The sequence below is a fragment of the Lasiosphaeria miniovina genome (genome assembly GCF_030549165.1).
Source record: "Lasiosphaeria miniovina strain SMH2392-1A chromosome Unknown B0T26scaffold_2, whole genome shotgun sequence".
In the NCBI taxonomy this organism is placed as follows: domain Eukaryota; kingdom Fungi; phylum Ascomycota; class Sordariomycetes; order Sordariales; family Lasiosphaeriaceae; genus Lasiosphaeria; species Lasiosphaeria miniovina.
Genome location: NW_026848221.1, coordinates 5,989,977 through 6,017,826, shown reverse-complemented (window position 1 = coordinate 6,017,826; position 27,850 = coordinate 5,989,977). Strand labels below are relative to the sequence as shown.

Sequence of the window (27,850 nt, the reverse complement as noted above, 5' to 3'; positions counted from 1 at the left end):
ACAGGTGTATTACTAGATCTGTGCTAGGAATTGCCGACATAATATATATAGCAAATATTTTTCCATATTTATTCATCAGGCAAGAAATCGTTACGTTTAACAATCTATCAAAAGTAGAATAGTAATACAAAACCAAGAATTGCGCAACCGACATGTCTCGCTCCCCGGTAAACAAAACATTGTCTTCGTGTAGCTCAACTCAGAGCAAGGTTATTTCGCATGGTTGGGCAATTGATGCGTTTTCAGCCCAAAATTTCAGCATACGTATTACACCGGCTGCAGCCGAAAGGACGTGATTTCCTTTCTAGGGCATCTTACAAGTGCCCTTTAATAGACAAGCGGTGTACAACTTTAGAGAATCCCCTATTGGGTGACAAATAATACGAAGCAGAAGAAGTCTGGCCAGTGTGATTTATAAATGGCACACCTGCCCCAGTTGTCATCACTCAGCCGAAACAACGCACAGACTCTCCTTTTTACTGTTTATTGCCCTTAAAACTTAACAAATTGTCCATCTCCATGACATCAGATACTCTCCCGCTTCCCGGTATGATCTCCCATCCAATGTTATCCAATAATCCTACGACAGCTAACGAATGACATCCAGCCGGTCCAGGCACTGCTTGGGAAACTGCGGATGGAAGGGTTTACCAAGCCGTTGTCTCAGTACACTTCTATCGGCCTAAACGGACGGATTGTGAGAGCGCTCGATGGGGCGAGGCGACAGGATTCGTCGCCAGCGCGAAAAATGAGTAGGCATTTCCCGAAACATTTGTATTCTTCCACTCGCTTACAGCACATAGGTACATCGTAAAAAATCAGCACGTTTGTTCCCAGGGATCGTTTTTCGGAAAGGTCAAGTTCAAATCAGGGGAAGACGCAGCCGTCACTGTGTCTTATGTCGATCCCTTGCATGATTTTGCTATTATCTAGTTCAAGCCGAACGAACTCAAACATACTAGTGTTTGTGAACTAGAGCTCTCGCCGGAAAAGGCATATCTTCACCTCGAGATCCGGATAGCTGGTAACGACGACTGCAAGTCACACACCGTCATCTCTGGTGTCTTGGCTCATCTGGATCGCAATCCCCCCGACTGCGGTGGCGTCTACAATGACCACAACACGCCCTACTTCCTGGCGAATATGAACACGTCTGGAGGAAGCTCTGGTAGCCCGGTATATAATATCGATGCGCAAGTGGTCGCTCTCAATGCGGTAGGGAGTGTCAACAATGGATCTGCCTTTTTCTTACCGACCAACCGGATAAATCGTGCACTCTAATTCCTCCTTGACGACAGAAAAATCACACGTGGTGATATCCAGTGTTCCTTCTCTTACCGTGGCTTCTCAGACTGCTCCGCACTCGGGCTCCCCGACGAAGTTCAAACCCAAATACGCTTAGAACACTTTACATTGGAACAAATGGTTACTGTTAAACAGGTGGTGGAAGGTGGCCCCTCGTTTGACAAATTGCGCACAGGCAACATTTTGTTCAACATCAATGGCCAGTTTGTCGATAGCTTACTCAAGCTGGACGAGATTTTCGACGAAATTGTCTGAGGCAAAGCCTGTCTTACCATTTTCAGCCTCGAAAACGGTCACAAGACAAAGAAAGAATGTCAGATCTATGTTTGTGATCTGTTCGACATGGTGCCCACCAGGACTTTGCACGCCGGTAGGATCATGTTTCATCTCCTCTTATACCAACAGGCCCTTTCTTTCTTTTGGCCACTCGAGGGTGTCTACTGCCATAAGTCTGCAAAAGTTGGTCCTGGACTCGTGAAATCAATCAACGGGAAGCCCATCACCTCGATAGAGGTGCTTAAGGACGTCTTAGTAAATATCGCCAGCGGCACCAAGGTGTCAATTGATTTCATGAAACTGGATGGGTGTAGAACGCTGGCGTCTACCGTCTTTCGATATATCTCAGTCTTCTCCCCAATTACTCGTGGCCTCCGCAATGCCGAGTTCCAGTGAAAGCAAGAAACACTCGGCTCTATGATCTCTATCACCGAGAACGTGCCAACTTACGAAACTCCTTTCCCCATTTTACCGAACCTTCCGGCTGCACTATGCTCTCTTCCAAGTTGCTTTGTTCTGGTCGAATGCTACTATGGCAGCCTCGTCGACTGCCGGACCAATATTAGTGGCTCCGCCTATGGAGTGGTCCTAGACACACAAAGAGGTATCGTGCTTGTCCATAGAGACATCGTTCACCATAGCATGGCCAAGATTTATGTGAAGGTCGCACAAGTCAGCATCGAAGCTTCGGTGGCTCACACTGACCACCTGGGCGATTTTGTCCTCATAAAATATGACTCATCTAGAGTCAAGGCTCCGATCCAGGCGGTTGGACTGGCGAAAGAAGACCCAGACATCAATCGCGAGGTCTTTGTTGCTGGTGTCGCAAACGAAACTGACGGTGTCTTTGTCGAGGCAACAACTATCACGGGGATAAAATTGCCAAAAGATTGGACGCCTCCTGCTGCTCCACAGAACAGGATCAGAAACGTTGCTGAGATTTCGAATGGAAGCTCTATCGGCAAACAGGGCTTTGCTGGCGTGATTGTGGATGAAGAACGACTTGCACTGGGCTTTTTCTCTTCTTCGTCGGGTGCCATCCCCGTCTCGCGTGTGGCGACTCCCCTTCGCATGGTGCAGGAGACGGGCTGCTATGACATCCGTATTTTACCATTGGATTTCACCGCCATCCCGCTGAAGGATGCTGCCTCTGACGTTCCACAAGAGGAATGGACCGCTCTGATTCGGCATGGCGCCACGGCCCTTTACAAAGTTTCCCGCGTGGCCTGTGGGACCAGCAGCATACAACCAGGAGACATCGTTTTGCGTCTAGGTGAACTGCCGCTTCGTGATCTTTCCCTGCTACAACGGTTTGAGGACTCCGAGCCTGTGTCTCTGAACATTGTCCGTGACGGTTCCCCGCTCACCGTCTCTGTCTCGACCTTATCATCGGCCGATCTCAACACAACAGAAGCAATTGAGTTCTCTGGGCTCACAATCCAGAAGCCTTATTTTCCACTTTTGTTACACGCACATGAACTATACAGCGGCGTGTATATCTCTAGCTGTTTTTCAAACTCACCCGCCGCTATGAATAAGATTTCAGGCTCCTTTATTACAGACCAGTCTTCCCAAAATAACCTTATGTTGAACTACGAGTACTTTCCGCTACGTTACGTTACACCTAAGGGCGTTCAAAGTCTTTGATGTGTGAGGGAAAACGTGGGCCCAAACACAATTGTCTAAGAGTGCAGCGGAAAAATCAAAAGCATTTGCAACGACTAGCTGCCACAGCAAGAGTAGAATTACAACGCGCGCGGAATGTTTCATTGTTTAAAAGATTATTATAACCACAGCCGCTTTTCCTGTGAGGACCGGCATAACAATGTGAAGGGTGATTGGAAATAAAATACGAATGGCGTGTAAAACTGCCCGAGTGACCTTTGTCGGACAAGTAACAGCTGCACTTTATATTATGAGAACAAAAGACGGGCCTAGTATATAAGTGCAGGAGTCGTTTGAAGTGGTTATTCAAGTAGTTATTTAAGAAAGTCTCTCTCATCTACTCTTTGCCCAAAACACAATTTTTTTTAAGTCTAGCACCAGCAGCTTTTGTTATCTCAGATATAAAATGACAAAAAGACTCTTTCTTTTGTCATAGCTTCGAAAAACGAAATAAAGCTTCAAATGTCTTTAATTTGTTCAAATAAAAGTTTAAATGCACTCGTTGTATTTGTGTTGGTTTTTACACTCGCCTCCTGAAAGGAGCAGCGCAGCTTCTCTGCAAGCTTTCTGGCCTCCTCAGCAGTGACTTTCCGTTGATGTTCCAGGTCGCTCTTATTACCAACAATCACACAAGGAATCGAGACACCCCTGTTGTCTTTCAACTTTTTATAAATAACCTCAATCATGTTGAAGGATGCCCTGGATGTGACGGAGTAAACGAGCATACAGCTATGGGTTTCTATGATATGACAGGGGTCGAGGTTGCTGTATTCATCTATATCAGGAAGAACAGCGGTGTCGACAAATTGTATTGTCATACTCTTGCTTTTATAATGAATGCCTCTCGTAAAAGTATTTATTATAGTAGTGAAGTACTCCGTGTCGAACGTGCCATCGACATAACGTCGAGGATTTTCCTAAGTTGAAGAAGGATGAAATGTGAGAGATGAGGAAAGAGAAGAAAGGGGCTAGAATACAACAAATAACTACCGGTAAAATAAGTCCCGTAAATAACAATCGTTCGCGACGTGAATAATTCAGTGAAATTCATAATTGCTTAAATAATGAAAAGCATCAAACGCAAAAAACCGTTCAAAAAAGCAAAGTATGTCTTTTTAATAGAGAAAATCGTCCTCCGGTACGGAGACAGGCCAGTAAGGCGTGGCGGCGTGTGTGTTCGTTATATACGATGAGTTAATAGAGACGACGTTTGAAATGGCCGAGGTGGACTGTAAAGAGGCGGGAGGAGCCAGGTCTTACCCTTACAGAATAGCGTCAAATACGAGCAGCGGGTGTTTTACAACTCTTTTGACAGCTAGCACGAGAAGATTGGCATGAAGGGTTTACGTTTTTGGTCGTTTGGAAGGGCTAGAGTGCTGGAAAGAGCGAGACGAAAGCAGTTTTTAAGCCGCACACCGGGCGAAGATAAAAGACCGTGTACCTTACCCTGCCGATTATTCGTAACGCGTAGGATTTTTAACGAGACACCACAAACACAGTAAGACACAACGCGCAGCAGAATACAGCCATGGAAAGACATATTGCGGCCGTTGAAAGGAGAACAACCATTACTGGCAGCCCGGTCGAAACGCTTGCGTTTCGGCGACTTCTCGCTTTTCTTCCGCAAGAGGAGTTTGACAAAGTGAGCGTGACGGACAACGAGCGGTTAATTCTTGTACGGTATAGCTGGACGATACCCATTCCACCTTTTGGCTCGCTTCCACCGAAAGAGAAAGTTCTCAATGCGCTGAAAAGCCCTGCCCTACGAAAAGAACGCTATATGTCGACGACTGCGGGTTACGACTTTCACAGTGTCGAGAAGTCTCTTTTACGTCTGGCTAGGCTGATCATTAACTGCAATTTATTAACTAATACTTTCAAGGATCGGCTTCTGCGTCAGCTTGCAGATTTGGGAGTCGAGGGCGTGAGAGTTTTGACACTGGAAGATTTGGCAACTGTCGTTGTTAGCGAATGTACAAATTGAAAAGATTGAAATCCGATTAAACATGTAAATAAACAAGTTTGATACGGTACTCAGGCTTGGACGAAACGGAAAAAAAAACTCGTAAAAAAAAAAAAAAAAGAGGGGTTTCCCTCTCCGATAAAAACATTGTTTTCCACGTGTGCAATGCATGATTCTTTTGGTGAAAGAACTAAAAAGGTAGTTGGTGGGAAATTGTTTTTTGATCGTCCTGCTTTTTGTTTAGCTTAACAGATAGGGCCTCATTTCTTGTCCGTCGAACTGGTGGCCTAGATTTTGTGCGGCAGGACCAACTTTTCTTCCAGACTTGTCAACACAGACGACTCATATCAAGCACGGCTTCAGCCTCGTCTCTCACTTCAAATGCTGTTTTTGAGTCTCCCAATTTCTGCACTTTTAGCACCTGCGCTGGTATGTGCAGCATACATTGTTGTCCGGACGTACGATGCCTCTTCATCTCGCTTTGCCCTTCTCTTTATCTGCCGTTACTTTCGACTTGCCATCGGCCTGTGCGGACACTGCCACTACAAACGTCCAACCTCTCCACTCTCTGCCGACTTATGCCCGCAAGATTCAAGGATTGTATTAACGACCATCTCTATCCTGAGCAACTGGGACTTTGAAGAGTGCCTTACGTCGTGCTTATTCAACTTGCCGGCCAAGGTTGTCATTGTCACCGACACGGCAGAACGGGCGAGCGAGGCGGAAGCTCGGTGTGCGGAAATCAAACATACGCTCCGGGGTAGCTCGTTTACATCTGCTCGCGGTGTTTTGGTGGAAGTCATCACTACAGGTGCCGCCAACAAAGGTGCTCAAATTGTACGCGGCATAGCTCAGACCGACTCGAAGATTCTCATCCTCCTCGACGACCACGTCTTTCTCAAGCCCTGTTTTCTCTCCGCCGTTACGGCAGTGTTCAACAATCCAAAAGTAGGAATCTGCGGTACACGAAAACGAGTTCGATGGACGCGTGCCCTCACCTCACTTCCGCGGCCGTCGTGGCATGCATTTTGGGATGTTCCTGTCCGTCTTGCCATGCAATACTGGCTTGCCTATTGGAATTTTCTTGGTATCGCCTACCTCGCCCGGCACAACTTTGAGCTCCGTGGCACCAGTAGTCTAGATGGGGGAGTCTTTGTGATTTCTGGTCGCGCTCTGGCTGTTCGAACCTCGCTCGTCCAGACAGATGCCTTCCGTCAGTCTTTTCTTTACGAGAGTGTCATCTGGCCTCGTATGCGTGCTAGCCTCGGTTGCTTGGGTTTCTCCGTCCCGGAGTATACCAGGATTGGCGATGACAATTTCATCACGAACTACATCTCGCCATAGCATCTGACCCAGTATCTCGATACAGAAGATGCCACGGTAGAGACGAACTTCGGCGAGCCGTCTACATTTCTACGCAAATGCATACGGTGGCGGCTGACCACGTACCGATACAACATCATTCTGTTATCTACAGGCGGCGTCTGGTCTCGGTGGCCCTACACTGTATGGTTTCTTGCCGGCGCTCTCGTGAACCTGTCTTTGTTTTGAGACACGGCAATCTTCTTCGAGTTTATCAAAACAGACTTGTGTTCGCGACGGACGCTGATCTTGCTTGGAATTTGTATTTATTTCTTGAAAGCCGTGAAGCTAGTTTCTCATTTTCAGACACGTCCCTTTCACTTTTTTCTTTTCTTCTTCCCTCTAGCTGCTTACCATGCCTGGGCGTATTTCCATTCTCTTGTATCGATATATTCCTTTGTCACTTGTTGGGACCAGACTTGGGAAGGAGGCACGTGAGTGCTGCGGACGTGGAAACATACCAGTACTTTGATCTCTGTACCATCCATTATGTGTACCAGTATATCTTTGTACCAGTCACTGTATTTTCCAGTACATCTTTCTACCAGAATATTTGTGTACTTTATTATACCAATATGACATGATTTTTTTTTTTTTTTTTTTTGGTTTTGGTTTTGGTTTTTCTTTTTTTTCTTTTTAGTTATTTGGGTTCTTGGTTTCTTTTCTGTTTATGACCATGCTGCATTCATCGGGGTTGGTTGGGTTTGTTTTTGTTTTATCACACGGTTTCGGTTGCTTTATGCAGATGGTGGTACATTTAAGCTTTTAAATACATGATTCTCACACAAGCCTAAAATGGAAAACAGACCGGGAAGGAAACAGATTGGAAAAAACAAGTGGGCCACGTCTTCGCCTTCAATCCGATATCTACCTGCAAGACTATCTTCTGTTGATCTATCGCCCGTTACCTGCTCGTCCCCGCCTACCTGCTGATCAGCTTGCCAGACCGTGACAGCCCGCTACAGCAACGGCGCTTAAACGTGCCGGGCATTGTATAGCTGAGAATACTACTTTAAATGTTTTCCCGACTTCTTTACACAAACATCGGTAGGTGCTGATCGAGTGGTCGCTCAAAGAATCTCCAGCGGTTCGACTGTCACGCCCAACTTCTCCTCTGACAAGCTCTTAGCGCCACACGAGACCTAAAAAATTCTGACCCAGGCATAACTTACGGATATGATTGGAAAGCGCCTCGCGGCACTTATCTCGTTCGCGCCGTCTTTCCGTCGTGCTCCGTCTTGCTTGGGCTATATCGATCTGACACTTCGCTTTTACGTATACGCCTTGGGGGCCACGTCATATTTAACACACTGACGGATCAAATCCTGCCTCGATTGGAAAGAACCAAATCTGGTCCCACGCGTAAGCCATAAAGGGGCCAAAACTGGTCTCTGTCCCAGGCACGAAAGACACAAGCTATAAGAGACGCGAAATAGGCTTTAGCCAAAACGTTTGTTTTCGTTCGTTCTCGCGCGGTTATTTTAGGGTCCGCTTTTAGACCATCCCAGAAAAGAAGGCTGTCAAAAATGGTCGAGTAAAAAAAGCAGGCGTGTGACAGAGCACGTCGCATACCCCAATCGCAGTGGACCTTTCTTTTTAATCCTTGGTTTTATGATGGGCCGGAGGCCCGGTGTACGGTAATATAGATAAGGAGGACGCGTTGTGTTTGACGGACATGGTGGAGTCGACGCTGAAGCCGTGGGCGTTGTCGTAGATCGAGTGACCGGTATAACGCAAGATGATGTTGCCGCCGAGCTGCAACTACGTGTACGAGACGATGCTCGAGAACGAGGCCAACGTCAACAACGCGCTGAAGTACTATCTGAGCATCGGCAGCCGCTCGGCGGACGCTGTCGTTGCTGCTGGGCTAGCTGACGTAAGAGCCGGTATAGAACCAGCTGCGCACTAAGGTCCTTTCTAGACCAAAAGATGTTTTGATTGAGAGCCCCTTATTACGGGCCCACAATTATCCGTCACATCACGTGGTATGGCCGGTGGATCCACGTAATCAGGGCTTGCTCCTCCCTTTGAAGTGCCGTGCTTTGCGCAGAGATTTCTCACTTCTTACGCAACTTCAATATACGTTATCTCAGCAAGCTCAGACCTCTTTTTCAGGCGTGGAAGGAGCCCTGGGGCCTGCGGCCCCGCCATAAAAGAAGGCACCCTAGACCGCATTCGTATCCTGTGACCCGCAAATTTTTGCTGTGGCTCAGATAGACCCACTTGGACCCACATTGCACAGAACGCCTGAAAAAGAGGTCTGAGAGAGTAATGTTGCGGTAGTCGTCAAGGGCGTGTCAACCGCCATACAAATGGAAAAAATGCAGATTTGTTTTCCTTCAATTGTATAACAACCGCATATTGTAAAACTACATAAATATATGTCTGAAGATGCTGAGACGCTCAGAAATCTAATGGTGTAGTTTTTATTATGCACGTTTGTCTGGAAGTGACTTTTTTAGCGTCAAACGAAAAAAGATCAAGACCTCTCCGTCTTTTTATCGACAGCTTCATCCCAACTATGCAGCCAAAAAAGGGCCAAAAAATTTGAAAATTTGTATATAGAATACGCTCGCGCGGGGCATCCTCAGCATGTAATTTTTTCCTCCTATAACCTACCTTTCATTTTCGCCCTTCCAGAAGCCCTCCTGCGCGCTAAAATGGAAGAAAACAAGCAGAAAAAACGCATCAATGATGTGATCTGCGAGATCACAGGCGCCAGGGAAGCGCGCCAGGGTCAGATCGACGCGGTTTATCGCCTTGTTCATCAGCGGAACGATACAGTGCTTGTTGCAGCTACAGGATACGGAAAAAGTGCTGTACTCTACGCCTTCTCAGCGATTACGAAGCTCACTACGATACAAATCGTACCTCTCACGAAGCTGGGCAAGAATCAGCGCGATGACATCGCCCGGGCTGTCGCTTCTTCGAAGCCTGTGTGGATTGACAGTAATACATTCCTCAAGGTTGGCTCCTTTTACCCCTTACCCCTGGCCCCTGAATGTACGGCTAACTAATTTTATCTAGAACCCTAACGTTTGGAATGAAGTCAAAGCTGGCGAATACATTCATATGCTTCTAAGCCCCGAACAAGCTATAAACCCGAAGTTTAAAGCGGTCCTTCGTGATCCTGACTTCCACAGCAAGCTTGGACTCTTCGCCATAGACGAACTTCACATGATTAACGAATGGAGAGAGTTCCGGGAGGAATTTACACACATATACACGTTGAGGGCGTTGATGCCAAGGAGGATTCCGTTCTTTGGCTGTACGGCAACGCTGGACAAGGATAACCAGGCATACATACTCAGGCATGCCGGCTTCGATCAGAGAAACCTCCAAATAATCCGCATATCAATCGACAGGCCCGAGATTATAGTCATCCTACTACCGTTGATGAGAAAGGTCATTACGGATTTTAGGCGCCTACATTTTCTTATAGAGGGATCAAAGCCTAACGAAGCCCGGCGGATTAAAAAGACAATCATTTACATTAATAGTAAGCCCAAGCTCATCCTAGCCCGGTATATTCTTCTCAAATACCTTCAAAAGTCCTGTGGCTTCACAAGCTAGTTTGCAGCCAAAGTCATACGCCGGTATGATGCAGATGTGAGCCCTACCGACCAAGAGATTATGTTCAAAGACTTCCCGAATAGAGATACCGACCGCCGTATTGTCCTCGCCTCTGTATCCCTAGGTATGGGGATGGACATACCCGATGTTGAGCGCGTTATTCAGTTCGGCATTCCACCGGGCCAAAGCCTTTCAGATATTTGGCAGCGTTTTAGAAGAGCAATGCGAAAGTGTGAAGGTCAGGGGGAGGCAATTTTATTTGCGCCGTACTACCTATTTGATCAGCTTGGAACCCTCAATAAACCACTCCCGAAGCCGAGAGGAAGAGGCCGTCGTCAGCCTCACATACCGGCTATACCTAGTCGTCTTCAGAACCAACTACAGCTTATTGAACGGGATGACGATGCCATGAGCGAGGCCGGCAGTGAGGCATCTGTTACTTCGCAGGCTAGTGATGTCTCTCAAGCTGTTATTCCTGAGCCAGTCGATGAGGAATTCAGGGGTTTATTCGACTACCGTGAGCGGCTAAAATGGTCCAAACCTGACATCGTTGCCCGGGAAAAAATGGATCAAAATATCCTCGGTTTTCTCAGCGCCACATGCTTCCGGGATTATATACTCAAATACCTTCAGGAGCCTATGGAAGCCCCCCAGCTCGAATACAAGCGCCCAGTCAACAAAGAATTATGCTGCAACAGTTGTAACCAATCCCTTGGTCGAATCGCTCCGTTGCCCCCTCGCCAACAGGGCGAAAATAAACCTCAAGCCGGCTCTTTTTCCGGCATTGCGTTAGATTAGTTGTCTACGTGGTGCAAGGAGCAGGCCCAGGCCCTCGTGTCTCCCGAAAGAAAGCGGGTTGATGTAATCTCAGAGATATAGATGGATGAGAAGCTCCAGGTTGCTATTACGAGGCTGTATAAGGCCCGAGGTAAAAAGGAGCTTCCTTTTACTAACTGGGAGGGCCTGGTTACAAAGGTTCCGGCGCTCAACGACTGGGAGCACCAGGACGAACACGGGGAGCAACTAGTGATGTTTTGTGACGAGCCTGGTTCGTACTGGACCGGCTGCAGAAGGCGGGCGCCTCAGGCAAGACAGGGGGCCCCGCTTGTCGAGGACCAATCAGACGGTGCCCGGTGCCAAGAGGGCTCTTTGCACAAGGCAAACGGAAGGGCGGCCAATCAGGGGTGGCCCGGTGCCAAGAAGGGTCTTGGCACCAGGCAAATGGCCCGGCACGCTAGCAGTGCCCAGCGCCGGGCAGCTCCTTCCTGTCGGGCAAGTAAGAGCTGCGCTCTTACTGGCCAGCCATAATTAAATAAATACGATGACCGTATCCACGGTCTTAGATAGTTCTTGCTTGGTTCTTCAAGCAAGCAATACACATTCACTGCACTCATACACTTTGAGTGGCATTCCAATTTGACTGTATTACCCGTGCGATAGGAGCTTGCCCTTTGTTCTATCTTCATAATTACCAACCCCAGCATTCTGTGGAGCCCGTGCTCCCTTACAGACAGACGACCCTAACAGTCGAGTGGTTTGTAATATGTTTTTACTAGAATCTGTTGATAAGATTCATGAGATTTGGGGTGCTCAAAAGAAGAAGAAAGCAGACCTTCGTATGGCCTCAAGGGCTTCAGAAGCCAGCATTTCCCCTGATGCCTCACGTAAGCAGTTTAGAGAGCCCTCTATTGACTCCCCTCCTGCCTCGCGGTCTCGCACATAGGGCGTATATATGCCGCTGCGTGGGCGCATATGCAACGCAGGAATGCCGCATTTAAGCGGCTATATATTTGGCTACCTACCTAGCTGAATTAACTGCTTTGAGCACAACTCTGTAGCTTATTAGATTGTCAATTTTATATGTAATTCCCCATAATATGAGGCTCTATATAGATCAAAATGCGGCTCCGGGTGGGCCAAAAGGGAGCCCCTGAGTGTAAAAAGGGGCTCCCTAGGCGCCAAAAGGGATCCCCTACACATAACTGCTACTAATCGTCTCAAAGTGGCCGGTTAAGCTTATTTACATATAGCATAACTTCATACTAACCGCTGCTAACCGCTACTAATTAATCGCTCGTAAGATCAACAGCCTGTACCCAGAAGTCGTCTTCGGCGTCAAATAAACGCAAGCCCTCCTCGCCCCAATCAACCTCTCCATCCTCTGTGCCACCTAGTACAGTTCCCGGAATAACACGCTGGTCTACAAGGTCCTCAGGCTCAACAACAGCTTCATTGAGGTTATCAAGCTTTTCTAGCAGTATTCTTTGCCCACTCTCGAAGACATTAGGGGCATCGAATGCTTCGGGGCGCTCCTCCTTATTATTCCGCTTAGTAATGCCATCGTTATACAGCTTACATGCGTACAAAATAATGTCTGCAGTAGGGTCGCCAGCCTTGTGAGTTCCCTTCTGTTTACTCACAAAGAGAGTCTTGACCGACTTGCGAATAGTTGTAAGGAAATTACCGTTCAGGGCGAGGCGCGAGAAGGTAGCATGTACGTCATGCGTGGAATTCTTATTGTATTTGATATCAAGGGCATATGAGGCATTGATATGCTCAAGCATTAGATCTATGGCTTTGTAGCCACTTCCAGCTGTTGTACAGCGAATAAGGCCGCCTTTCGGAATGGCCCGCATTGTGTGATCTTCGCTGACACGAGGGTGTAGAAGCAAGGCAAAATACAACATCTCAGGGCCGTAATTTGACGACTTTCCTCCCCAGAATAACAAAGGCAAAGTCGGTATAATGTCCCTGAGAGTTCCCCAGTCGCGGCAGCGAATAGCTTCATGTATGACGAAGAGAATCTCAGTACATTGAAGAAGGCGGCACTGGCTTCGGAACTCCTTGTCAACGAATTCGCCCTCTGCAAGGTCTGAATAACGCCCAGTCCAGGCATTATATGTGAATAGTTTCTCCCAAACAGAGTTGACGGCATCGTCAAGAATATCGGGGTCTAGGCCCTTCAATTTCTCGAGGACGGTTTCGACATTGAGGCTGTTGGTGTTAATATATTCTTTCTCCACCAATTCACCAAGAACAAATGCCAGAATTCGTACACTATAGCCGTGCATCAATAGAGGCATGACCTGGTGATATTTGATATTGCTTTTCTTGATGTTCTTGCCCCGGTGGAAGAATTGCACATCAGAAGAAATAATAGCGTTTGTGACGTTATTTTTATCGTCACCAGTGTCCCAAAAAACCGGGAAAAGAAACTTAATATAATTAAGTTCAATATGGAAGAAAGCAGGCACAGGGACAAGCCACTTCTTCTGCTCCCACTTCTCGCTAGCCTCTAGCTGCGAGAGCTTAATGCGGCGAATAAAGGAGGTTGTTTTCATGTCGCCATAAACAAGGGTGAGGCGTTCATCGATGTCAGACTGTTGATCCAGTCCAAGCCTGCGTTTGAAGAGCTCTTCGTATAGTTTGTATACGCCGTCGATAGTTCCTTCATCCTCAAATATGGCCCCTAGCTATAGGTATGGGGAGTTGTCGTATACAACTCTCTTGACGACAGGCATGCCGGGAATATTGTCCTTTGTGAATATCTTCATGAGGGCCTGTTTGACTAGCCATTTTGACGCGTTATTGATAGTCTGGCGGCGTGGAAGGATGTAATCGATGACCATTCCCTTTGTAACCTTCGTTCGAGGCCGGAAATTGGCCTTCTGCACCGCTCCCCCGAGTTCTGGGCACGAAACAATACAAGCCGTTGTAAGGTTGATCATCTCGTCTTTCTTCCCGCCAACTAGCTCTCTTGTACGGTTCATGAAGTTGAAGTTATCATAAACAAGAAGCCCGTTCGGATCCCTGGCGACTTTCTTGATATTTTCCTTCGCTCTAGCTGCCATGTCGTTGAGCATTTTATTCAGGGTCCAATACGAAGGAATCAAGCCGATATGAGCGAGGGTTTCTACCGCACGCCTTGGTGTACCGTTTGCGAGCATATAGAGGCCGAGAATATCTCTCAAAAAGGAGCTGTTGTTGCGTGCGTAGCCGCCTGTAAATAGGGAGGCGAGTAGCAAGATTTGGGGGCTTTTGTCATCGTCAAAGTCCATATTGGCCAGCTCTTTCTGGGTCGTACGCTGTCTCAACATTAGTACCATAATGGAAGAGAGGCTCATAGGAATGGGAGAAAGAGCTATAGGAATAGGAGAGAGACCCATAGGAATAGGATGAAGACCCATGGGGAAACAAACGTACCTGATTCTGGAGGACCTGTGATAAAAAGGTGACCAAATTCGGGGCGTATTTCTTGAGCGTTGGCCAGGCTTCTTTGAGGGTATTTTCAAGCCAAGCAGTGTCACAGACTTGTGCAATAATCGTAGGCACGCACTGAAGCCTGGCCCTTGAATGGCTCAAATACTCCAAAAGCCGGTTAATCGATAAGAACCCTCATTTCCTTACGTATAACGTGGCTGAAGGAGCCTGCCTCGGCAACATGATCGTCACTTGTGATAGTAATGCCTTGTGATTTGAGGGCATCACGAACAGAAGGGCTCATCAGAACTTCTCCAAGCCGCCGGGAATTCATGGCAATGTGATTCGGGGTGCCCTCGCTCGTGAGCTTGAAGAGGAAGGCATCGAGGTTGTACCTCTGACGCTCAGCTCCTTGCCGTCGTACCTGGTTGTTGTTGTTCTTGCGCAGTTGTTCCCAAAATCGGATTGTTTTCTGTAAAATATCGTCTGCTGGATGTACAGACTCGTCTGAATCGTCGTCTTCAACGTCATTTTCGTCATCTTCGTCATAGTCTTCTTGTTGTGAGGCTTCTATAGCCTTGGTAGGAGAGGAGAGGTCAGGGGTGCTGCCCAGGCTAGTAAGCTGTGAGCTCGACCCTGCATGCCCACGCAGGGGCAATGCTTGGCTGCCACCAGAAAGGCCCGATTCGTCATTTTTTGACGCGCCCGACATGTTCTATTGAAATTATTAGTACTAAAATGATCAGAAAATCCCGCGCATTCGAACAGTACTAACGGCGTGTTGTTATGATCGCTTTTGCCGTTGTTATGCATGCGCATTCGACCGCCGGTTGCAGGTCTGAGGAGGCCTTGACGGTTCGATGCGCATTATGCACTCAGACCAGTACAGTGGCTCTTTTCTTCATGTGTTGTGATTGGTTGGAATGTGTATTTGTGGGTCTACCCCCCTGCAAATCTAAAAAATCGGGGCCGCAGGCCCTCCACTGGGGGCCCCTCTTTGACCCACGGTACTGGTCTGAGCTTGCTGAGATAAAATATACGTATCCCACCACAATCGTATAACACCCCCAAGTCTTTCACAACACATCATCATTAACGACTCTCCAAGCACAATATGGACGAAGAAACAACCCGCAGGCTCCAGAAAGACTTGGCGGAGGCACGTGCCGAGATCGCGAGGCAGAAAAAACGCGCCGACGACGAGGAGGCAGCTCGTCTGGCTGAAAAGAAACGCGCCGACGACGAAGTGGCAAAAAACGAGAACACGGCCTACCTAAGGTACCTGCACAACATCCAGACGCACATCCCCCCGATCCTCCGCGTCGAGACGAACCGCCAGCGAGCGGCACTCGGCAAGGCCGCCAACGCGAACGGCAAGATGTAACCGCGGGTCCTGCGCCGGTGGGAGGACTTCTCTGCGCTGCACCGCCGCCACGCTGCCAGGCTGCAGATTCTCTTCGGCGACGCCTTTCACTTCCCGTCCTTCAACGACTCCAAGTCCGTCGCGAAAAACCTGTCGCCCGGCAAGCGGCGAGACGAGCAATATATCCGGCCGTCTGTGCGCGCGTACCTCGAGACGCCCTCAATGCTGATTGTCAACACGTTCCTACGGCTCACCGACGACCCCCAGTACCGCGGGCTCGAGTTCCAGTTCGGCAACAATGCCTACGGCACGTCTGCGCGGAAGAAGACGAGCAGCGTGCCCGACGTCGACGAACCCGACGTCGAACGCCGTAGCCGCAGCCAAAGCCTTAGCCGCAGCCGCAGCCACAGCCACAGCCACAGCCACAGCCTCCATAGCAGCCCGTCTCCCTCCAAACGCAAGTTCGACAGTGCGACAGCGCTGGTGCCCGACCGCTGGGGCCTGCGTCTGCGACGAAACGAGTCCGACGACGACGACGCCGAGTTCTCCGAGAGCATTCTGCCGGGCGAGTACAAAGCTGCGCACAAAATCCGCGGTGACCACATCCGCAACATCTTGGGCAACCCCGACGTGCCTCCGGCCGAGGCACTCGTCGGCGTTTGCGCAGAACGCCGTCGCATTGCCGGCAACAGCGGTATCGGTATCAGCAGTGATACCGGTGACGAAAGCGACAACAGCGGCAGCGTCGACGGAAAGCAAAAAACTGCTGCCACCGCCGACGCCGCCCTGACAGCCATCTGGCGCCAAAAAGACGAGATGACTATTGCCGAAGTTATCTGCCAGACCTACCACTATATGATTGTCTACGGCACCAAGTACGGCTACGTCACGTCGGGCGAGGGCACGGTCTTTTTCATGATCGTGCCCAAGAGCCCTGATGCCCTACTCTATCATTTTATCGACCACGCGGTATTTTTGCAGACGGAGGATGACCCACTGCGCGTGCCAGCCGCCCAAATGGCCACGCTGATTCTCGAGGCGCTTGTTACGGATTTACGCGACCAGGGAATTACTACGGCCTTATTCACCGACCTTCCGCGTTGGCCGTCTCCGCAAAAAAAGTCCTCAGTATAAAGCCTCCACAACGCGGAAGGCCGCCGAGAAGAGACGGCGACGACGACAACACGGGTGGTGGAAATGATCGCTCTACCGATATGCCACCACCCCCACCACCAGACCGCAGTGCTGATGATGCTGACGGTGCTGGTGGTGCTGGCGGCAATGCAAACAGAGACAGCAGGTCGTCCCGGCCGGTTGTGCTTATCGAACATGCCCGGCAAGAATACTGCACACAGGCATGCCTACTCGGCCTCCGCCGCGGCGGCCCCCTCGACCCAGCCTGTCCGAACACGTCGGAGCACGCACGTGCTGAGCGCCAGAGGACCGGAGCAGACGGCCGACAGCAACACCACGCTACCAACACGGCGGAGCTCTGCACGATACTGCTGAAGCAGCTGACAGGCAGCCTCAGCGCCGGCATCGAGTGTCTGATGAAGTTCGGCCTATTTGGAGCCATCGGCACGCTATTCAATATTACGCTCTGCGGCTATGGCTACACCTTCGTGGCCAAAGGCGTCCAGGACGCCGACGAGCTGGCGCTCAAACGCGAGGCCGCCTTCTACGCCAGCCCCGTCACGCAGCGCGTGCAGGGCGTGCTGATCCCCGTCTACCTCGGCTGGGTGGAGCTGGAGGGCCCTACATTCTGCCTTCGGGCGCCTGCGTGTGGCACCTGATGCTGCTGTCGTGGGCTGGTATCTCGCTCGAGCGGCGTATACCGGAGGCCATCGACGACGTCGAAAGCATCGTTCAGGATATTGAGGACTCGTTATATCGCCACAGCATTGTTCACGCCGACATTCGCCTGGCCAACCTGGCGTGGAACAAGGAGCTCAAGCAGGTCATGGCCTTGGACTTTGACCGCGCGTTTCTCATGGACGGGCCGTGCGAGGTGTCGCCGCTGCCGTCGAAGACGGTCACGCAAGTGGTGGGCAAAGCGGTGTTTCTGGGAAAGAGGATACGCGAAGACGCTGCCGTCTAGTATGATACTATGAAACGGCAGCGGACGTGATTCATTGTCGAATGGTCCCTGTCAGCTAGCGCGGCTAGCCGTGGGCCAAGCCCACGTTCACGCGGCGCTGCAGCAAGCGCGCGACACCTTTGAGGGCCTCGACTTTTAAGGCGCGCTGGCTGAGGCGCGCCTGCTCGCCTGCTCGCTTCGCACGCTAGAGCAGGCGAGGCGCAAAACCATCGCCGACGTGGAGGCGGCCGCCGCCTACCCGGCGGCGCGCCGGGGCCAGGGCTGTCCAACGCCAGCCTGGGGCCACCACGCCTCGCAGACCCGTACTTGAGATAGCTGAGAGATGCAGTGGGTTTGGTTTTAATAGAAAGTTGATTTTTGTTATGGATGCTTTTTTTCTTCGTAGACGTTTAATCGAAAGCCACGTATATTTCACGTCTGCCCTTGCCCTCGAGTAGCTGCTTTATAATGTTTTATCTTGTTGTTCGACCTAATGAAGTCGTCAGCTCATTTTCAAATTGCCGTGTTGATTGTAATATCTGCTTTTTCGTTCGATTACAGGCAAGTACGCTACCACGCTGAGAACGTCAGTTAAATGTCGTGGTCAAGAGTCAAGCAATTGAATCGTAGGAAAAGAAAGCTAATTTGTTGATTTAGATACAAAACTAGGTGCGAGGAACTGTGCGGTCTTCTCTATTCCCTTTTTCTTTTTCTCTTTAGACCGGTTACCCTCTCCTGGTCTTACCTTGGTTTACTTACTGTTTTTCGTCCATCCCCTTGCAGTACTCGCGGCGGAAGCCGAGGCGATGCCGAGTTTCCAGGCCACCAACACTTTTAGGTCCTGATACCGGGCTTGGCACACCTCCTGGAGTCGAGCAGAGGTAAAGCAGTGCGTATTTAACAAGTTTGCATTGTCGACGCGCTCGCCCTCGTGCACGTAGGCATGGCAGTCCGGCAGCCAAAGAAACTCTTGCATGTGGTCGTAGTTTTGGATCGTCAAAAACGTCACCGGCCGCTTTAGGTTGCGCGCTCCAACCTTGTCTTTAAGCTCGCCTTCGATGAACTGTCTGGTCAGAAGAAGATTAAAAAACCAGAAAAAAAGGCGGCTATTACTTACTGGAGCCATCGAGTATTTGACGTCGTCGGAGATCCGCGTGTCGTGCTTGCGCTCTCAGGCATTGCCAAAACGGCGCGTCTTGATTCGCATCGTCCGCGGCGTCGCCAGTCCTTTCTCTTGGTCAAGCAGCCCTTCGATGCCCAGCCAGATCGTCTCGACATAATGCTTTAATATCACCATATTTCGCGGATCAGCGCCGGGGAATTGCTTTAGGTATCTATGAGTCAAAAAAGGGATCCAAACTACGGCAACGAAAAAAGAGAGACAATAGCCACATACGCTTCCCACAACTGTAACTCTTGCCTATACAGCGCCTTTGTCTTTGGTCTCAGCTTTCGCCAGACCGGTTTTGCATCGATCGTCGACCGGTCCGACAGCCCTTTAGACAGGGCTGCCGCGATCACGGCCTCCGGGCCAGCTTTTCTTCGTCGTCGAATACAAGCCATGGCGTGACGAACACGAACAAGACGACTGACAAGCAGGATGGGGGAGACGTTCCTTTATAGACATTCTGTCCGCATTCATCTATAGGAGTCTGAAAAAGTGACCGTCCTTGTCCAGCGGACAAAATGTGGGCTTCGCCAGCTTAATTGCGCAGGCCGGCACACCCCATGCGCCAATGCCGTCCTATGTCCATCCTATGCGTCGTGTCCTATCCAAAGGGTCCTTGTCAGGGGCCGTCGCTCGCTCGGATTCGAGGCAGATATCAGTAGAGACATATCTGTAAACTGGGCAGGGCAGGAAACAAAGAGAAACCGTGACGTTGCTGGAAATGAGAGCCGCTAGCTAATATTCCGTGACGCCTGCAGCTAAAAGGAGACGGTGGAGGGGCGCGCGTCAGATGGGAAATGGGAATTGAGGAAAATGGATCCAGAGACAGAAAAGGAGTGGCAAATCCGAAATTGTAGAAGAGACAGAAAAACGACCAGCAGGGGCCGAGCTGCAGAAGGAGGAAAGCAGAAGCGCGCAAAGTTGCAGCAGATCCTCTCTCACTGCATCCCTGGCCCTCGGTGCGATAATCCCGTATTATTACTATATACGGAGTACTGCACACATCAAGACGTGCGCATGCCATGGGGATTCATCCATTTCCGAAATATATATCAAAAGAAGAGAAGAGAAGACGCCATATGCGCGCCACCTCGCACGGCTGGCGGGCGGCTCCTGCATCAATACTTATTGGCCAAAACCCCGGCATTCAGGCTTTTGGTCCCGATTTCATTGCCGCATATGGCGTACTTAATCAGGTACCCAGAGATGCGCGAGATATGCACCTAATAAACTTCATGTACTACAAGGGGGGGCGGGTTGCTGGGGCGGTTCCCTAGACTAAACCATCGCAATGCCCGTCTGTTAAGCAAACAATAACATTATTTGGCGGCTCGAGTCTTGGATCGTGGTTGGTTCGCCCAGCTCGAGCTCGTCGCAATGGCCCGTCTGTTTTTTGTTGGATGACTTCCTCACCTTGGGTTGTTTCTGCCGGCAGTCGGAGACGTCGTGATGCAACTGGCTCATTACGAACGGCATTCCATGTTGGCTGGCTGCATCCTGCAAGGCGCACGAGCTGCCCGTGGTGAATCGAAAGGAGCCACGAATATCCGTATTCCGTAAGGCAATAAGATGGAATCGCCCTGGACAATGCACCTTGGGGGGAAATTGACAGGTGCCAAGCGTTCATCTGCCTGGCGGTCTTGGACCAACAGGACAACAGAATCCTCAAAAAAAAAGAATTGCAGACGAGACGGGCAGAGACGGACGGACGGGCAGACAGGAACGTCGGGTCGTTTGCGAAACACTGGCAAATCCCCCCGGTCTTTTGGCTCCGCTGCTGCAACGCGCTGCATGCGTCCTCTGACGCATTTGAAATGGGTTCGCCATGCCATGTCGCGCCCTCGTTTTTTAAACTGATTGCACACGGCCCAAAACAAGAGAGTTCGCCGGCGTCATGAGAGCAGAAACTTACATAGTATCTCCGCACACCACGATAGATGATGCCGCTCAACGACAGGCTGCAGCTAGCCTTATATAAAAAAATAAAAATAAAAAAGAGCTCCTGCCAGGGGCGGCCGGCTGCTGCATCCGACGAAAGCGCCTAGTGGTGGCCGCCCTAAGGCAAGGTACGAAGTACAGGAGGTATGGTGTGAAGGTGCTACGGTACATACATGCAGCCAATGCCTTTCAAAGAGGTGGTGATGTGCGCATGTCCACGGGTATTCGGTGCGTCTAGGCTCACATGGAAACACCACGAGAGGGTATGCACAGCACGGCGTACTGTACATACATGCCATGGAAGTAGACACCTTATATACATGGCTCTGGTTGCACGCAATTGTGGACCAACGCAGCGCCTAAGTCCCGTTGCTGGAGTCAACTTCGTACACGCGGTTTGAACTTCTGACGTGGCTCAAGCGCAGGCAAGGTCGGGTATTTTTGCATCTGCCATGCAAGGGCGACTCCCATGTGTTTGTTGGGTGCGCCGCGAGATTGTGGAGGCCACGAGACGGGATGCGAATGTTGATTCCTGGAGTTCTCGCAATAGCCACGCGGAGATCAAAGGTGGGCTCTGGTGGTGGTATCGTGGAGTCCTGAATGAGAAAGCGGCTGTCCCCTTTTCCAGTCGCCCCGCCCTACAGTTTCCCTTGGCCAGCCAGCGATACCTCGCGAGCCAGCACGTTCTCGCCAGTTTAGGGGTCTGGGGCAGTGGTTGCCCAGTGAAAGATGCGCTTAGGCGGTCTTGCCCATGTTGTGTAAAGTGCAAGATGCTTTGATATATGCATAATTGCGGGCCCGCTTAGGTGCAGGATCCTCCCTACCGCTGTTGCTGGTGCACCCATAGGTGGATCTGCCACCTGCTAGAGCCCATCTCCCACTCCGAAAACACCAAGCCCACGCCCCCAGTGCCTGCTGTTGCTGCTTGCTGCTGCTGCTGCTGCTGCTGCTGCTGCTGCTGCTGCCGCTGCCGCCGCCGCTTCGCTGCACACCCGACTGACACTGCACTGTACTGCCATTGCAACTCAACGAACAACCCGACTCGACTGTCACCGAGCAGCGCGAAGTGCCACGCCGGACCTGTTCGTTTCCAAACGTGTCCAAGACACGTCCGATTCACCCATCGCGTTTTCCGGAATGAGGTAACCCTGGGACTGCTCTCAGCTCCCCTGCCGCGGACTGAGTCTGGGTTTCTTTTTTGGCACGTCCTGTCGTCGTGCAAGTCGCCCTCAATTCTCAGGCCTTCCGAAGGGAAGCGGCCACCCCCCATCCACAGCCTCTCGCCGTCTGTCGCATCTCCACCCCGTCGACTCCGGCTCATTGAGGCGCGTCTTCCGCTCGCCGACAGTCAGGTCGCGCGAACCCATCTATGAACAAGGAGCATCGCGTCCCCACTGGCCCCAGACGGGAAAACCAGCCGCCCACCAGGTAGTCGCCCCCATTGCACCCCCCCCTCGTTGCCTTGCACTACCTCCTGCCCCGTCCTCGAGCCAAGTGCCTACATTGGAATCGAGTCGAGCCGAGCCGTGCACATTGAAGCGGACAGAGTGCATCCTGGGCGCGTTACCTCTGCCCTGCGGTCCTCTTGTCGACTCTCTGGCTCTATCAGCCGCCTCGCCCTCGTCGCCCTCGTCACCCTCGTCGCCCTCGTCGCCTTCGCGTCCCCGGAATGCCCCTAGCGGCAGCAGGCTAACATTGTTTATTTTCTGCATACAGGAGCAAGGCCACTACTAGCTCTGCCAAGTTCGGTTCTCTCCGCCGGCCCACCCTCGACGCTCCAATGCTCAGCGCCTCAGCCTCCAACAACCGTTCATTGTTTTCCTTTGGGGTTAGGGATGGCGTGTCGGACGACATAGGCAACACTACTTCTAATTCGTTCGATTTTCTGCCGTCGGTCAGCTTCGACGACCTGCAGAGCAGCCTCGAGTCGGCCTCGACCGACTTCAAGCTCACGCAGTTTCCCAACCCGACCGGCCAGGGCTCGATTCTGGGCGACCGCCGTCTCCCGTCCGACAACATGGTTGAGCGTCCAGATGTTGCCCACACGGTGGGCGCCACGCGTGCCGTTGTTCAGCAGCCCCTCGCGACACGGCCCGCACGCGCCGGATCCATCTTGCGGAGGCCGAGCTCGTCGAGCAGGCAGACGAGCATGTCGTCCACCGTGTCAAGCAACTCTGGCGTGCCGAATGCTCCCACCGCCCCGGCCGCCATGCGTCCGCGCCGCCAGAGCCACTATCCCCCAGTCTCCAATCCCAACGCTGCGAAGCAGCCGCCCAGGAAGTCGGTCGGGCCGGGTAGCTTTGATGGAGGTGACTATGAGGCTCGGAAGCGGAGACCGAGCGTGGCATCCGATAGAGTCGGTCTAGAGTCTACGCGCTCTTCGGTCGATGGAGGCTCCCGTCCCATTGTGGGGGATACGACTCGAAACCTCACGGGTTCGCGAGCAGCAAAGGCGAGATCCGTGCAACCGCCACCACGGGCCAGCCAGGCCATGCTGTCTCCCGACGTCGGCACTCTGACGCCAGATCACAGCCAGTTAACAATCACCTTCCCAAGGTCGCCGCGTCTCAGCACCAAGGTCTCGAACCCCCCCGGCTCTGGGAAACGCATGTCGGTGATGCCAGGGGTCCCCCATGCCTCGCATGCCACGGGGCTAGGTGCGAGGACCATCAGTCCTACGGACACCAGACGGATGAAGCGCATGTCGGCCATGCACCAGACCATGGGCACGCCCCAGGTGCCGGCAGACCCGATGCCGGCAGCAACCGAAGTCCGCTCTTCGTCGCGCTCTCCCTCAATGCTTCCCCGCAAGATCTCGACGCCTTCCTCGTCTCGGACCACACCCGACTTGAATCGGAAATCGTATAGCTCGGGCCTCTCGGTTGGCTCCATCAACAGCTTTAATACGGTGCGGACTTCGACCGGCTCGATGCAGCAGCGGATCTCGCAAGGCGGAAGTTCCAGGCTGCCCGCGCCCAAGGCCCTGAACCTTCATAACCCCACAAGTGCTGAAGACGAAGAGGACGTCCCGCCAGTTCCAGCAATACCCAAGGTGTATGAATCGCCCAAAGACTCACCCGCCGAGATGACATTCCTAGACAAGAGAAAGTCGAACCTTGCATTCGATGCAAGCAGTGTTAATAGCACTTCGACGGGAAGCGTATCGGGGATGCAGCTTACCGATCCGCCGCCCGCCAAGGTCCAGCGCAGGGCTAGCAATCGTAAGTCGGTTCATACTTCGAAGCTGGATATGGATAAGAAGGCGTCTGGACCACAGACAAAGAAGAATTTGCAGCCGCTGAGGCTGCCCCCAATAACGTTGGGGCCGCTGAGCACCCCGACTGCTGCGAAGATAGCAGCTTTGCAGGATCTGGGTTTCTCGGACAAAAATCTTTCCCCTCCACCAGCAAGACAGATGGCCAAGACCCCCACGACGCCAATGACGGCGTCCAAGGGTTCCTTCTTCACCAGAAACCGAGTCGACGAGAGGCCCGACGTCCAACATCTCAGGAGTAGCAGCTCAGTCCACCACGCGACGCGGGAGAGCCCGTCTGCGGCAGACGCCACCAGCTCCTCGGAGTCGTTCATGGCTGCTGCGCCTAAGCCCGGGTACCAGAGATCTGGAATGTCGCCATTCTTGTCGTCTTCTGTGCCAAAGGGAGGAAATATGGAACGCGCTTTTATGAAGCGATCGAAAACGGGCGGGGACTTTACTCTTCCGTTAGACACAGTTGCCGATGTGCCTGTGCCGCAACATAAACCTTCGGGACCGCGGGCACCGAAGTCTATCGCAACTAAGCCTGCACCATCAAAGTCTCCGCCTCCGCTTTCCAGCCCGGACGAGCCGCCCACACCCTCGTCCATTAGCTCCCTCCGAAGGAAATTGAGCCTGTCTTGGAAACGAAGCGCTTCCAAGAACAGTATCAGCCAGCCCACGGGGGAACGAGGCGATCTAGGCAGCATTAGGCATGACTCTATGCCGCCGCCCAGGATTCCCGTCTCGGCAACGCTGAACAGCCTCAGCACGTCGAAGCCCCCGAGCCCCACCCCCTCCGCCAAGTCCAGCGGGACTGGAACCTACTTAGAATCGAGGAGGCGTAAGAGCTCGGCCTCGAGTCTCAACGCCATCATCGCCCAGGACCGTACCCGAAGCGACGGGCAAGCCATGGCCAAGCGAGAGACAATGCTCGACACTGTGGCGGAGCGCTCAACGCTTGCGTACAACTCGTCAGTGGTGCAGAAGATCTTGAAGCCCAAGAGCTCGACGGCTACGCTGCGTCACCACGACGTCTGGACGGCCGACTTAGACAAGGACGACCTGTATGCCGAGGACGAGATGAAGAAGCTAGGGGCGCGGCGCAAGGAGACAGAACTAGCTGCGAGAACACTGGATGCGCTCCGGAAGCGTGCCACGGCTAAGGAACGTGTCAGCGCCCAGGATGCCATTCGAATCGCCGTACTCAACATCTACGAGCGTGGCGAGATTGTGGATTATAAGGACGTCTATTTCTGTGGTACCCAGAACGCAGCCAAGGTCGTGGGCGATGCACAGTCGGACAGCCCCAACTTCGGCTACGACGACGAGCGGGGCGACTACACAATTGTCCCCGGCGACCATCTCTCGTACCGGTACGAGATTATCGATGTCCTCGGAAAGGGCAGCTTTGGGCAGGTTGTCAGGTGTATCGACCACAAGACGGGCGTGCTTGTTGCCGTCAAGATCATCCGCAACAAGAAGCGGTTCCATCAACAGGCTCTTGTCGAAGTCAACATTCTACAAAAGCTCCGCGAATGGGTGGGTGCAGCCCTCTGGGCGTTTGTTATTATCCGTTTTACTGACAAACTGCGCAGGACCCCAAAAACAAGCACAGCATGGTCAACTTCACCCACAGCTTCTACTTTCGTGGACATCTTTGCATCTCTACCGAGCTCCTGGACATGAACCTCTACGAATTCATCAAGTCTAACGCCTTCCGCGGGTTTTCCTTGAAACTGATTCGACGGTTTACCAAGCAGCTTCTCAGCTCCTTGATGCTGTTGAAGCAACACAAGGTCATCCACTGTGACCTGAAGCCAGAGAATATTCTTTTACGGCATCCGCTGCATTCTGAAATCAAGGTTATCGACTTTGGGTCGAGTTGTTTTGAAAACGAGAAGGTCTACACTTATATACAGTCTCGGTTCTACCGCTCTCCTGAAGTCATCCTCGGCATGACGTATGGAATGCCGATCGACATGTGGTCGCTTGGCTGCATCCTCGCCGAACTCTACACTGGCGTGCCCATCTTCCCCGGCGAGAATGAGCAGGAGCAATTGGCCTGCATCATGGAGGTTTTCGGGCCGCCAGAGAAGCATCTCATCGAAAAATCGACGCGTAAGAAGCTGTTCTTCGACAGCATGGGGAAGCCCCGCCTCACAGTCTCGTCCAAGGGCCGACGCCGACGGCCGTCGTCGAAGACTCTCCAGCAGGTCCTCAAGTGCGACGACGAGGCTTTCCTCGACTTCCTTTCTCGCTGTCTGCGCTGGGACCCCGACCGCCGCATGAAACCTGATGAGGCCATCCGGCACGAATTCATCACAGGCCAGAAGACTTCGGTTCCCGTACCCCGAGCCTCGGTCCGCGACTCGTCCCCCAGCAAGCGATCTAATAGCATTAGCGTGGCGCCCCGGCCATTACCAGAGCCCCCGGCAGCCGCGAAAGCCAACACCTCCCTGCGGCCGCGCGATGCGTCGGGAGTCGCCAACATCAGCCCCATGAAGCCGCCAGTCCTCCCCGCCTCACGAAGGACGTCGGGCGTGAGCACTACGTCTAGCATATCGGGCAACACGGTCGGCGCAAAACGAACGAGCACGGGCACGACCGCCAGCTTCACCCCCGCTGCTGGCTCCCTTGGCGGCAGCAGCCTTCCCAGAGCAGCCGTCCGTAGTGTGAGCGCGAAGCAGGACCTAGCCGCTGCCGGTGCTACGGCTGCCATGAGCAGACGGGCCTAGGAGGGGCACCCGGCGCCAGGAAATGTGTTAGCGACGCCAACAACAGCGCTGAGATCTCCAGCCCCGGTTCCCCGCGTGCGGTACCCGGGCCAGGCTAGTGGTGGCTGGAAGGTTTTGGACGAAGGCAGGATTCAACCGAGAGCTGGTGCTGTTGGGATAGGGACGCGTATGGTCCCTCCGCGCAAGCCGGTACCGGGACGACTGGGGATGATTAATAGGTCCGATCAGGATAGGGGGAATGGACCGATATGTTACGAATGAAGTCGACCTAGTTTTCTGTTTTTCTTGTTTTTGTTTTCTCTTTTCTTCTTCTTTTTGGTCTGTCTTTTGCTCAGCGCTAGCCATATCTCACCGAAAACCCTAACGACCAACATTTTTGAGCAAAAGTGGCAGATGAGCCCCTAGAGAGAAGAGCAGTGATGAAGAAATGGTGTCTTCTTTTTTTGAAGGTCTTGTCCCCCGTAGGAGGGAGATATGAAGGGTGGGGGGTGGCATAGAGATGGAGGAGAAAAGAGCCGGAGGAGACGGTATAAAGGGGGTGGGAGGGGAAAGAAAGTCATGTCGGCGAGCCAGCCTTGGTGTATATGTGCGTGGTTTTGTCGGTCGGTCAGTCGGCCAGTCGGTGATTTATGAGATTGACGTGACGATGGATAGGGGGTGGGCTGATTGATGGATGCACGATACCACACAATCTTTTTTTGCATGGTATTGCATTGCATTGCATGGCGTCGCGTGTTGCTGTCCTGTTTTGTCCATTGGTCTTTCGTCCCCCGATTGTTCCCTGGTCTTTTGGCATTCTCACCTTTATATTCACTCTCACTATCCCTCGCTCTCTCATTCTCACATCACTTCTCTTTGTCTCTTTGTCTCGTGCACACCGCGATTACCTACCTACCTTGCAACTGTACTGTTTAGTTGTGGTCATGTGTATTCTTGCTTTCCGTGTCTGTATGGGTTGATTGGTGGATG

The 27,850-nt window shown here is 51.9% G+C and overlaps 8 protein-coding genes across 8 annotated transcripts; 5 read left to right on the top strand and 3 right to left on the bottom strand.

Annotated features, from left to right (window-relative positions):
* Positions 1–152: 152 nt before the first annotated feature.
* B0T26DRAFT_673047 (uncharacterized protein) lies at positions 153–1,560 on the top strand (the record flags this gene model as incomplete). Its single annotated transcript, XM_060439546.1, has 5 exons — positions 153–167; positions 530–547; positions 590–752; positions 977–1,215; positions 1,441–1,560. The coding sequence occupies 5 exons, from the start codon at positions 153–155 to the stop codon at positions 1,558–1,560; spliced, it is 555 nt and encodes a 184-aa protein (XP_060301388.1).
* Positions 1,561–2,223: 663 nt separating this feature from the next.
* B0T26DRAFT_673046 (uncharacterized protein) lies at positions 2,224–3,228 on the top strand (the record flags this gene model as incomplete). The annotated part of the gene is made up of 2 exons (XM_060439545.1): positions 2,224–2,925; positions 3,148–3,228. 2 exons carry the CDS (start codon positions 2,224–2,226, stop codon positions 3,226–3,228), a joined length of 783 nt encoding a protein of 260 aa, XP_060301387.1.
* Positions 3,229–3,704: 476 nt separating this feature from the next.
* On the bottom strand, positions 3,705–4,151 carry B0T26DRAFT_640110 (GTP-binding protein of the ras family; the record flags this gene model as incomplete). The annotated part of the gene is made up of 1 exon (XM_060437198.1): positions 3,705–4,151. A coding segment is annotated over one exon (447 nt), but the record flags the coding sequence as incomplete, so codon positions are not given.
* A 4,158-nt stretch (positions 4,152–8,309) lies between these two features.
* B0T26DRAFT_738850 (uncharacterized protein) lies at positions 8,310–12,078 on the top strand (the record flags this gene model as incomplete). Its single annotated transcript, XM_060443642.1, has 7 exons — positions 8,310–8,447; positions 9,343–9,537; positions 9,599–9,839; positions 10,152–10,932; positions 11,056–11,192; positions 11,701–11,808; positions 12,038–12,078. 7 exons carry the CDS (start codon positions 8,310–8,312, stop codon positions 12,076–12,078), a joined length of 1,641 nt encoding a protein of 546 aa, XP_060301385.1.
* A 132-nt stretch (positions 12,079–12,210) lies between these two features.
* Positions 12,211–15,056, bottom strand: B0T26DRAFT_738849 (uncharacterized protein; the record flags this gene model as incomplete). Its single annotated transcript, XM_060443641.1, has 5 exons — positions 12,211–12,948; positions 13,075–13,599; positions 13,645–14,217; positions 14,348–14,454; positions 14,552–15,056. 5 exons carry the CDS (start codon positions 15,054–15,056, stop codon positions 12,211–12,213), a joined length of 2,448 nt encoding a protein of 815 aa, XP_060301384.1.
* Positions 15,057–15,458: 402 nt separating this feature from the next.
* Positions 15,459–17,944, top strand: B0T26DRAFT_748730 (uncharacterized protein; the record flags this gene model as incomplete). The annotated part of the gene is made up of 5 exons (XM_060445000.1): positions 15,459–15,724; positions 15,788–16,806; positions 16,944–17,446; positions 17,533–17,799; positions 17,861–17,944. The coding sequence occupies 5 exons, from the start codon at positions 15,459–15,461 to the stop codon at positions 17,942–17,944; spliced, it is 2,139 nt and encodes a 712-aa protein (XP_060301383.1).
* Positions 17,945–18,257: 313 nt separating this feature from the next.
* On the bottom strand, positions 18,258–19,347 carry B0T26DRAFT_673041 (uncharacterized protein; the record flags this gene model as incomplete). Its single annotated transcript, XM_060439544.1, has 4 exons — positions 18,258–18,274; positions 18,544–18,851; positions 18,902–19,066; positions 19,181–19,347. The coding sequence occupies 4 exons, from the start codon at positions 19,345–19,347 to the stop codon at positions 18,258–18,260; spliced, it is 657 nt and encodes a 218-aa protein (XP_060301382.1).
* Positions 19,348–22,670: 3,323 nt separating this feature from the next.
* Positions 22,671–26,881, top strand: B0T26DRAFT_748729 (uncharacterized protein; the record flags this gene model as incomplete). Its single annotated transcript, XM_060444999.1, has 2 exons — positions 22,671–25,685; positions 25,742–26,881. The coding sequence occupies 2 exons, from the start codon at positions 22,671–22,673 to the stop codon at positions 26,879–26,881; spliced, it is 4,155 nt and encodes a 1,384-aa protein (XP_060301381.1).
* Positions 26,882–27,850: the final 969 nt, after the last annotated feature.